At 38.2% G+C, this 12,525-nt stretch overlaps 1 protein-coding gene across 1 annotated transcript in view; it reads left to right on the top strand.

The window, feature by feature from the left end:
• The window catches only part of COL12A1 (collagen type XII alpha 1 chain), a 110,149-nt gene that overhangs the window by 13,965 nt on the left and 83,659 nt on the right, over positions 1-12,525 (top strand). Inside the window, exons 8-12 of the mRNA XM_065889016.1 lie at positions 873-1,163; positions 1,573-2,175; positions 3,339-3,611; positions 6,659-6,931; positions 8,557-8,829. Of these exons, the coding sequence (XP_065745088.1) occupies positions 873-1,163; positions 1,573-2,175; positions 3,339-3,611; positions 6,659-6,931; positions 8,557-8,829 (1,713 nt within the window). The remainder of the gene's footprint in view (positions 1-872; positions 1,164-1,572; positions 2,176-3,338; positions 3,612-6,658; positions 6,932-8,556; positions 8,830-12,525) is intronic.

Raw genomic sequence — 12,525 nt, forward strand, 5'->3', positions numbered from 1 at the left:
TATCATCCACTGTTGTGGCCTGGCTTATAAAAACTTAGAACTATATCTTCTGGGAAACTGATTCCACTGGCAAATCTAAAACTTGCAAGATTTGGTCTGAAATAGCTTAAAATACTTTGTTATCTGCTAAGCGTTGGATTGGCTGAAAAGTTCGTTCGAGACATCTTAACGGAAGATCCCGAACGAACTTTTTGGCCAGCCCAGTACACGACTATGTTCTACACTGAGTAAGGAGAGAACATTTTTAGATGATCAGTATTTGCTTGTCAATATGCATGTTGTAAACCATTGTTTCACCCCTGTTTGGTGGCATTATGAACATAGCTGAACTTTTTTTCTTATCTTGAATAAGTGAAAATACAATTGCTTAAGATGATAAGAACCTGTCATTTAAGAACTGCTGAATCCTTTATCTTTCTTGGCATATTACAAAGTATCTTAAATATTACATTATTATGCCTATATTACTATTAAGAGAGAAAAACTTTCTAAAGCATTGAGTAAGTCATTGATTTAACAAATATGCATCAAGTGCTTCCTTTGGTACCTGAATAAAGGCAACGAGTGTAATACCAAAACCAGAATGGAAAGTCTTGGTCCCAGAGGATGAATTAGGCATCAGATGTCCTATTATTAATTTCTCCAAGGACTTCTTTTTCCCTAAACTTCTCATCTCCCTGATTAAAATTCAGGCACTGAGTCTCTTTCGGTTTGATGGGTACAGGTGGAAGTGGGGGACTGGGATTGGGGAACTTTTCCTGATGCATTCATGATTAATTCGAATAAGGAAAACTGAGGTGCAAACATGAAGACCTCATTAACAGGGTTGCATCTCACTGTTTTTAATCACGCTTCTGCTCATTATTTTGTAGTTGTTGAACCTCCTTCAAATTTGATTGCCACGGAAGTCTCATCAAAATACGTTAAGCTAAGTTGGAATCCATCTCCTAGCCCAGTGACTGGCTATAAAGTTCTCCTTACACCCATGACCGCAGGAAGCCGACAGCATGCTCTGAGTGTGGGTCCTCAGACGACCACACTCAATGTTCGTGACCTCTCAGCAGACACAGAATACCAGATCAGCGTCTCTGCCATGAAGGGACTGACATCCAGTGAACCGGTTTCAATAATGGAGAAGACTCAGCCAATGAAAATTCAAGTGGGTGAGTTAATGGGTGTATCACTGAGTTTGGAATACCTGAAGGTCCATTTGCTAGTATGCTGGTTCAGGTTTACTTTTAAACAAAATGTTTGCAATAGTTTTCTTTTAAAGAAGGCTGCTTACTAAGAAAACCGGATACCATAGGCCTTCCATATCTGAGGTTCCGTATCCACAGATGCAACTGCTGTGTGGTCTGACGTTGGTTGAATCTGCAGATGCGGAATCCGTGGATCTGGAGGGCTTACTTCCCTGTGCCATTTTATAGAATGGACATGAGCATGCCTGGAGTTTGGTGTGGGGAAGGAGGTCCTGGAACCAATCCCCCAAGGATACAGAGGGACAGCTGTATCTATATTTTATTGATTAATTTGTATTTGTTGAACTTTAATGGGCTTTCTTTCTTTTCACAGAATGCTCACGTGGTGTGGATATAAAAGCCGATATTGTGTTTTTGGTTGATGGTTCCTATAGCATTGGGATTGCAAACTTCGTTAAAGTTAGAGCCTTTTTGGAAGTTCTCGTCAAAAGTTTTGAGATTTCACCAAATAGGGTACAGATAAGTCTTGTCCAGTACAGCCGGGATCCGCATACTGAGTTCACATTGAAAAAATTCACCAAAGTTGAAGATATAATCGAAGCAATAAACACCTTCCCCTACAGAGGAGGATCTACCAACACTGGGAAAGCAATGACTTACGTTAGAGAGAAAATATTTGTGCCGAGCAAGGGTTCAAGAAGCGACGTCCCAAAGGTCATGATTCTTATCACGGATGGAAAATCTTCCGACGCTTTCAGAGACCCAGCTATAAAACTAAGGAATTCAGATGTTGAAATCTTTGCAGTTGGTGTGAAGGATGCTGTTCGCTCAGAATTAGAAGCCATTGCCTCTCCTCCTGCTGAGACCCATGTGTTCACAGTGGAAGATTTTGATGCTTTTCAGAGGATATCTTTTGAACTCACACAGTCTATCTGTCTTAGAATTGAGCAAGAATTGGCAGCTATAAAGAAAAAAGGTCAGTAGGCTTTGTAAAGTAAAAGTTATCTCTTCGTGAACACAGCATTTGTGCTTCTAAAATTGTGGATAATATGCTTTGTCAATTATTTTTATCTATAGGAAAAGGTAACCTTCCTATGTTATTGAAAACTACTGAACTTAACTCATTTAGCTCTGAGATATGACTTTCTCCTGGGTGTGGGTCAGGTATTTATTGGTGACAAAGCTGTTTATCCTAAGAGTCATGAGCTGTTTTTGATCTTAGATCCTCAGTCAGGGCGGGGAACCAGCTTTATCAAACCCATTTGTCGCATCCAGTTGAATAACCACGAATTGAGTGTCTACCATGTGTTAGGTGCTGAGCTAGTTGCTTTGAATCAAAGGTGACTGGAACATAGTCCTGGATCTTTGAATCCTCCTCATGCATTCTCTTTCCTGGACCATTTTTTGGGCATCCTTCCTCACATCTGGAATTCCCTATCCTTTTTTCTTCATTTGTCCAAATTCTGTTTTTCAACATTCGATTAAAAGTCCCATCTCTTTCATCAAGCTTCTTAATTGTTCTAGGGCTATAACACTTATCACTTATAGTCATTTGACATTCAAATATACTACTTTCTTTTGTTAATAACTTTACACTCTCTTGTCTCTCCAATTTGATTGTATGTCCCCTAAGGACAGTGAGTGTGCCTTAAACATTGTGTCTTCCTATGATTTAGTTTAATAAGTATTCTTTTGTTAGGAAAAAATTTTAAATTATTACTTTGAAATATCTGTCTACCACCAAAGGTTAATATCTGATTGCCCGGGATGAATGGGAACATTTTGATGGTTCATTTTAGGTCTGTTACTGTTTTAAATATTCCAATTGTGGGCAGGACCATTCCATTAGTGCTTTGTCTTAGGGAGCTCAAAACTCTAATTCAGTTTTAACTGGTTATTTAAACACATAACTTAGTGTTATGAATGGTCAAGACAAATGATTAGGACCTCTTTGTGGGGCTGTGAGTGAGAGGCTTTCTCTCAGTGGTCTTGTGTACAACGTTTACTCAGTGCATTGGTCTCAATGACCACTCTCCCAAACGAATGTAAGCCATTTGAAAAAGTGTGTAGTCGTTAGGTCCATTTTTGGTTTATAGATTTAAAAATTTTAACTATGTCCTTTTTTTCTTCCCTTAACAGCTTATGTGCCTCCAAAGGATCTTGGTTTTTCTGAGGTGACTTCCTACAGTTTGAAAACCAGTTGGTCTCCTTCTGGAGAAAATGTTTTTTCATACCACATCACCTACAAGGAGGCTACTGGGGATGGTGAGGTGACAGTGGTGGAGCCAGCCTCGAGTACCAGTGTCGTTCTCAGCAACTTGAAGCCAGAGACCCTGTACCTGGTCAACGTGACCGCGGAATACGAGGATGGCTTCAGTACACCCTTAGCTGGAGAGGAGACCACCGCAGAAGGTGTGAGAGGGTTCTCCACTGTTTTCCCCAAACTAACGGTTTATTGTAGAACAAAGTTACCATTTGAAATAACCATCTGCTCTATAGTCCAACACTGTGAATGCCCTCGTAAGATTCAGTACCTTTAAAACACAGCTACTCATAAATCTTTATTTATTTATTTATTATTTATTTATTTTTGGCCGTGTTGGGTCTTCGTTTCTGTGCCAGGGCTTTCTCTAGCTGCGGCGAGCAGGGGCCACTCTTCATCGTGGTGCACGGGCCTCTCACTGTCGCGGCCTCTCGTTGTGGAGAGCATAGGCTCCAGACGCGCAGTCTCAGTAGTTGTGGCTCACGGGCCTAGTTGCTCCGTGGCATGTGGGATCTTCCCAGACCTGGGCTCGAACCCGTGTCCCCTGCATTGGCAGGCAGATTCTCAACCACTGCACTGCCAGGGAAGCCCTCATAAATCTTTTTGAAAAGAGAAAAACTCTTAAGTAAAAGACCCTAGATTTATTGTGATGAATTTGAGGTTGAGACATAGAGAACTGTTAATAATTATGGAACTAACTCTGGAAATACTGCTTATCTAGCATTTTCTGTCCCATGTACCAACAGTGTCGTGTTCAGATACTTCTGAAACTACCAAACTTCTGATGGCGAATATATATTACCAAATTTTTTTCTTTTTTAAAATTGTGGTAAAATATACATGTATATACATAAAACATAAACGTGACCGTTTTAACCATTTCAAGTGTACATTTCAGTGACAATTAGTACATTCAATGGTTGTGCTAACATCACCACATTCATCTCCAGAACTTTTTCATCTTGCAAAACTGAAACTCTCTACCTGTTAAACAATAACTCTCCATTCCTGCTACCCTCTGTCCCCCCGACCATGGCAACTTTCTGCTTTCTGTTTCTATGGATTTGATGACTCTAGGTTTCCATGTGAGTGGAATCATACAGTATTTGTCCTTTGGTGACTGGTTTATTTCCCTTAGCCTAGGGTCCTCAGGGTTCATCCGTGTTTGTAGCACGCGTCAGAATGTTCTTTCTTCTATGGCTGAATGATATTCCGTTGTATGTATATACCAACATCGGTGGACACTTGGGTTGCTTCCACCCCTTAGTTATTGTGGACAATGCTGCTAAGAACATGGGTGTACAAAGTTTACCAGATATTTTAAGCAATATTTGTTTAGATGTGTCCACCTTACTAGATAGATTTGAATACTTTCTGATACATTTCTCTACATTTGACATTTAAAGGATTCCAGTGAACCTGGTTAGCAGGCCAGCACCAGACAATTACTCTTGATATATACAGTGAATATTACAAGAGATATCAGTCATTCTTCTCCATTTTTATTCGATACAGAAGAGGCTGAAACAGCAGCGTGAGGAATTTTAGTTACAAAGAAGTACTGGCTCACAGGGAGGGTATATGTTGGTCTACCTGCTGATAAAAGCTAGAGAATCTTTTCTCCGAAAAAATTTTCAAATAAGATTGATTTTTCTTTTGTGCATGGTTTAGGTATATTTCTGCCCGAAGGCTAGTAGATAAACTAAATGGCCTAAGATGTCTTCTTGTCTTATGATTTTTGTGCTAGTATAACCTAGCAGTCCACACTTAGATATTTATGACTTTCTGATGATTTCTCTGTAATGCCCACACTGCGGCTTCATGAGCCTGGCCCTCTTTCTTCAGCACTTTGGGATGGGGATGGAACTATGCCTCAAGAAGAAATTGAAGTCTAAAGGGTTTTTGAATAGAGCCAACTGTATTCGTTTACACTCTAGTTTTTGGTCATTGGGCTACTACAATAGAATTTGATAATACCTTTCCAATTCTGCTGCCTGTACTGAAATCTGAGATTTAGATTTTCTTTTGTCAATGAGGAAGTGTCTGATTGAACACCTTTATTAGACTAGCACTTATTGAGCTTCTGCCATGTGTCAGGTACTGATAATTGATGTGATAATTGTTTCCAAACAATGATAATTGTTTCCATGGCTTGTCTCATTTAACTGCCTCAGTAACCCTACAGATAGTCACATTTTTACTGTTGAGTGATCTGAGACTCAAAATTATACATTAATTAAATTTCAGAGCCAGTATTCAAATCCATCAGTTTTGTTTTGACTAATTTAGTCTTTTTCCTTGCCATATTAAATGAATCATTGATGTAAGTCTGCCACCTGCCATTTCTTTCTTTTCTGGAGATATACAACTCCTTTTTCCCTGGAGTGGTCTATGGATGTGTTGGACATTTAGATAAACTTCTAATTGTATGTGAGGTGCATGCAGATATATTGCACTGTGGTTTTACCCCAGTAGATTTAGTTCATCTCTCTTGACTGTGTTGTCCATATGAACAATTTGCTTCTTAAACAAAAAGGCCATTAAACCACAAAATCAAATGATGTTCTTACATGGGCTTAGCGAAAATTTCATTTAAGACTGAGTGCGTGGATGTTACTTACATTGTAGTTTAACCTCGGGATTTAGATTCAACTAGCATTCATTAGGTGCCTACAATGTATCTGGTGTAACACATGTATGATTTAATTATTCTCAAGGCAAATGACTGTGCAGATAAAAAAATGAATTGTGGTACTGATTGGATAAGAGAGTTTGTTCAAGTGGGTAAATGTGGTAGACCTGGGTGTTAGGTATTATCTTCCTACTTTTCTGAGAAAATCTAGTAAGAGTGAAAGCCTTGTTACTTATGTTTGAGGAAACAGATTGTTTTTATTTTTGAATTTTATGTCAACATTAATTTACAATTTAATAGAGTATTTATGATATTAAAAGTTTACTGTTATATACCTCTTTATTTGATTAAAAAGTTGACAGTACTTCTTTTCTTTCTGGGTATTGTAGAGTGTTTGCTCTTTCAGAATCTAGTTAATAGCTGGCTAAATGCATGCAGGAACCAGGAGGTTTGTCAAAAAGCTGCTCATGGATTTGCTGAGAGAAATGCTATAATTTAGTGATCAAAAACTACTGTTTTATTTTTCACATAAAATCAGCCAACTTATTATTTTTTAAATTTCAGTAAAAGGAGCACCTCGAAACCTAAAGGTGACGGATGAGACTACAGATAGCTTTAAAATTACCTGGACTCAGGCTCCGGGGAGAGTCTTAAGGTATCGAATTATCTATAGACCAGTTGCTGGTGGAGAAAGCAAAGAGGTTACCAGCCCAGCCAATCAGAGGAGGAGAACGCTGGAGAACCTGACTCCAGACACAAAATATGAAGTATCTGTAATTCCTGAATATTTCTCAGGATCTGGCTCTCCGTTGACTGGAAATGCAGCCACTGAAGAAGGTAGAGAAAATATGCTCATCATTTGGTAACAACTGAAATCTTAGACTGTAGGAGCAGCTTTGGACAACTATGCAGATGCTATGAGCCATGAGACACTTTGTCTCAATTATCTGAGTATCTTCGACGGTAGTCCTATTAGACTTGTCTTACTCAAATGTTTGACTTACTCATGACAACGTTTATTGGTGTCAAAAGAACCTGAATGCTATGAGATGGTCTAAATATTCTTTTAAAATAATATTATTAAATATTCGAATATAAACTGAAGGATGACTAGGGATTAAAAATCAAACCGTTATGTACCATTGAGAGGGATTACATATCGTTTCTTCAGGAATATTTAAGAATATTAACATGTTTTTATTTAAATGGAATGGTTAGGCTCCTAGGATAGATTCTGATATTAGTTGCAAATTATTAATATTTAATGTGTGGTTTCATTGAGGAAAATTAAGACACTTAATTTTCATTTTATTCCTTATCTTTAAAGTTTTTTAAAAATAATAATAACTACATATGAGCAATAATGAAGTTATTAAGCAACTATTTGTATCAGGTTCTGTGCAAAGAGCTTTTCGTATATTATCTCATTTAATCCCTGCATAGAATCTATGAAGTTGTTACTTTTTTATCCTAGTTCTACAAAAAAAATGGAGGCCAAGGGAACTAAATAATAGCTCAGAGTCATGTTGCTCATACGTGGTGAATCTGAGTTTGTGGACTTTATTGCCCTTGTGCAGACACGTTCTAGCTGGGCCTGCGTCACTACTTCCCTCCTGGTACAGCCTAGCTAATTAGCCTCTCCTGCAGAGACACTTTCTCTTTCCACCTGCTCTCTTCCTCCTCTCTTCCCTCTGGGAAGTCACTTCTGTTTCACTCTTTCCAGTTGGGGACCTAGGGCTCTTTGTGCCAGGCACCAGAAAAAGACCCAATGATGCTTGACCTTTCTATTTTCTGGAGTTAAAGTGGCTGGAGATGTGTGCCTGGTGGGGAGAGTCATAGACTTGGGTGCCTTGAGACCCTTCAGAGACCACATGGCCACTCTACCAGGAAAGGCATGAAAAGCCAAACATAGTTGCAAAGAGATGGGCAGCCTTTGAGTTTTACCCAAGACTTGACCTCGTTTGGGCTGTTTCCTCTCATATATTTTTTCTAGGGACGGCATTATTTTTATCATTTATCATTTTTATCACATTGGTGCATTTCATGGCCATCACATTTAGACGTTCATAGCATTATGCTAACAAACCTTTTTACTGATAATTTCGTAGCAGAGTTAAACTCTCCATTGTGATACTAATCAGCACGTATACATTTTATAGTGCTTTGTTCCACTTTTAGAGAAAACATTGAAGTCTTTTACATGAAAGATTCTAACATGAAAGATCTTAGCATGTGTAAATACAGAAGAGGAGTTAGATGGCTTTTGCTTTGTTTCTACTGACACATAGGGACCAATTTAGAGATGCTTAAACTCTTCTGGCCAGTCAATAGTTACGATAGCCATAATCTCACCTAGGATATAAATTTGATTTCATATATATATATATATAAAGCAACAAAGTGTATTTTAAGTCATTTTATTAAATAATGAGTTTTGATGTTGTTGTTATTTTTTAATGAAGTTAGAGGGAACCCAAGAGATTTAAGAGTTTCTGACCCTACGACATCAACTATGAAATTATCTTGGACTGGGGCACCAGGAAAAGTGAAACAGTATCTCGTCACATACACCCCCGTGGCAGGAGGCGAGACTCAAGAGGTCACTGTGAAGGGAGACACAGCCAATACTGTCCTGAGAGGATTAAACGAAGGGACACAGTATGCCTTATCTGTGACAGCCTTGTATGCGTCCGGGGCTGGAGATGCCCTTTTTGGAGAAGGGGCAACGCTTGAAGGTAATTACTGTCATATTGTATAGAAATCCCTGAGCTTGCTTGCGATCGCATTTAGGGAGCTTAAAATGTTTTCAGAGAATGAAATCTGGGAGTGTGCGATCCTTTTTCTTAAAAGGAATTTGTATTGAAAAATAAGTAGTCATAAAACTGCCTCTTATTCAGAGACGTAGAATGTAAGCTACTGAAACAATTAAATTTGGTTGGGGAGAAGTGTATTGGGGAGCTGAGCGCATGGTAAGGCCGTAGAAATGTGTCTGCAGTGCCATGGACTGGTTAAATGGAGAATAGGTGTGTGACACTTGGGTGGGAAGGGGCCTTGGGAAGCATTTGCGGAGAAAGAGGGTTTGGATTGCCCAAGGTAACGCAGCTGCTGTCATCACCCAGGAGCAGGCAGCAACCTTTTTTGGACTCTCGGCCTCTTTTCATACACCATGCATATAAGCATTCACAATAGCTTGAAAAATGTGAGAATCCAAGTTACTGTTTATTTGTTTTCTAAATGATCTCTAAAATTCAGTTCAGAGTTAGAAGTTCAAAGTTAGTGCAGTGCTTAGTAAGAACCATGGAGACCGGAGCTGTTTCCTTGGTTCTCTGGAGTTCATTGTCAGAGGCCTTCATATCTCTTAGGCTCTTTTGAACTACAATGGCAGCTTAGATTTGACTCACCACAACCACAAAGTAAGTCCTGTGTGAGAGAAAATACAAATGTAGCTTAACCGCAATGAGAATGGATTGTAGTGTTAAAAAGAATTATCCGTGGATGGTTACAATGATGACTCAGTTCCATAGCTGGGGGCCTAAATGGGAGATCAGGTATAGCTTTCCTTTTGTTATCACCATCTTTTCTATGACTTATTTAAAATAATTGTAGGAAGAAAATAAATCCGAAGTATCTTTTGTAATGTGAGATCACAGTGATATTAGGCAAAATCTCCATCAAATTTAGTGAATCCAAGAGCTTGGAGGACTGTATATGTTATGATTGACAGGGACGAGGCCTACAAGAGGCAGTTTTGATTGAAACGTCAAGACTTAGTCAAGAAATAAGAACAGGTAGACAAAAACATTCTAATCAAAATTCTATCTCTAAGAGTCATCAAGAGTTTAAGTCCAATACTCTGTGAGATTTATTATTAGAAGAGGATTTAAACGAAAGATTAAATAGCAGCGTGTGAAGTACTGATTATCAGAAGAGTCCTGGTTTGGCTACCTTGCCATGTGACTTTGAAATAATCCCTTAACCCTGCTGAGCCTCAGTCTACCCATCTATAAAGAGGGGATGACCACTGTTCCCCCTTCCTCCCAGACTTACTGTGGAGATCAAATGGGAGAATGTAAGTGAAACGCTTTGGCAACTCTAAATAAAATACCCCACGTATATGAAATTCATCAAGGGGAAACAACATTCACTTTAGAACTGATATCTAAAAATACAGCTTTTGTAAGTATTTCAAAGATATTGATTGGTTACTCTAAAGTTTTGAAAATAGTGAGAGGAATGGAAATTGCCTTAATTACGGAGACATAATCCAAACAACAAAAGCATGTGATCTCCGTATCTGGAGCAACGTTCAGAATTTCTGAGAAGATTGTCCTTTTCTTTTGACCTTTGAAGTTCTTTTTCTCATGTGCTTTCTACAGGATTTCAACGTAGGTTATTCATAGGATTTTTTAAGGATCAACTTTTGAGCTTTTATTTTTATAGAATAGTTGGAGATTATTTATATTTGCGAACATTTCTCTCTTATAAAGGGTATCTTAGAAATAATGTAATAGTTTTACTTCTGCTTGTACCTTTTAACCTGCTGCAGTTCTTCTGCATTTCTTACTTTAAAAATATATTTATATTCAGTCAAAAGTCTTGATTCTAAAGATTAAGGCATCTTTACTAAGAATAATGTATTACCAATTTTTAGAAAATAAAATGTACATTTTAACTTAACAGCAAACATATACTACTGGATGATGATTTTTCTAGGCCAGGTGTATAGCTAAACTGTTTATAATTTTATGCCTTCGAGCATGGGGTATAGAAAATCTAACAACTTGTATGCACGTGTGAGTGTGCAGACACACGTATCTGATCAGAAATAATCTCGACGGGAGATGCACAGGTAGTAAAATAAATTAAAAAATTACTGTTTCCCATTCCCTGAGAAGGAAGAAAGCTAGATGATTTGCAAGTTCCCTTTAAAAATATAGTTAATTCATAGCTAAATTGTAAGAGTAGATTTTTTTCCATTGACACCAAAGCTCTTTACTGTAGTGAAGGATTAGAGAAATTACCGCCAGCCTGATTTTATTAACATATTTATCTCATTGCACGATGTGTGGTAAACCTGAGGAATATGGGAAAGCATAGTTGTGACTAAGTGAAAATAATAGAAGGCTTTTGCCCCTGGTTATTCTATTTCATGTTATTATATTAACCTAGCCAAATCCACATACCATATACAGGAATAGGATATGATGGTAAATGCAGGGAATGGAAAGCCCAGAAACAGAGCCAGGCCACTGCTTTTGAGGGTTGCTGTTTTTCTAATCTGTTTTTCTCTGGGGAGAGGAGGTGGTTAGAGCAGACCTTGAAGGAATGTTTCTTCCGTCCAGTGGCATGGCTCAGCCAGCAAGGGCATTCTGTGGGTTGAAAACTGTATAGATTGACTGAAGTGCATTCTATTCAATTAAAAAAGAATTAAAAAAAATAATCAGTGTGGTCTACAACCATCCCTAACTTGAATCTGTTTCCTAGTGCTTTCTTGAAATGTCGCCAATGATCAGAAAATTCCCCTGTCCCTGGAAGAGAGATTTATCAGCACTGGCGTTGGGGAAGTTCATGGTTGGCCCCAGTACTGTATGAAACAGAATCACAAAGGCAGAATTTATTACCATTTCAGATCCAAACTTCGGAGGGATCTGAGCCCAAACTGTTAGGTTTGATTAACATTGTTTCTTTCTCCTGTTGTTGTTCAAGTGGGTTTAATGTAATTACTAAAACAATGCTGTACATGTAAACGAACTTTAAGTCTTGAAAGAACTTTTGGTTGTCACTGTTAGTGTTTACAGAGAGGCAAACCTGCCCTTATAAACCTCGAAATGAATAATGCCCATTTTAATTCAGAGATTTACCACAAGTGAATGAAAATTTCAGTTTTGGAATAATACAGTTCTTTTATTTTTGAGTGTGTTTTTTGCCTATGGAAAAGATGATTTTTTCAGAATTTCCTTTGTTTCAGTTGCCATAGCAACTCTCCAGTGTCCTACACATGAATGGCTTCCTATACATCAAATCAAGCTAACTCAGCTGACATTCTGTTACAATGAGGTTTTTAGCACATCACAGGAATTCTTCTGCAAGATGTTGAGTGACATGGGGCCCCTCCAAGATGGACTAAATAAGGCCTCTATGTTATCCTAGATTTACTGCTGTCTCATAATTTGAAAAATCATACATTCTGGGTATAACAACTCTGATGTTTCCAGGGAACTTTAGCACCATCACCAAACAGTCATTCATATTTTCTTTTCTGCAAATCAATGGCTTATCAGAGAAAAATCTATGTTACATCAGAGAGGTGACACTTAACGGAAGAAATCTCACCCGGGCTTTGAGGTTGAAGGTCCATTTACTTGTTTAGGGGTTTTATAAAACTATGTGCTGCTTTAAGTAATTAAGTTAACTGATCAATAGTGAACTTT

The sequence above is a fragment of the Phocoena phocoena genome, chromosome 12 (assembly GCF_963924675.1).
Source record: "Phocoena phocoena chromosome 12, mPhoPho1.1, whole genome shotgun sequence".
Lineage (NCBI taxonomy): Eukaryota > Metazoa > Chordata > Mammalia > Artiodactyla > Phocoenidae > Phocoena > Phocoena phocoena.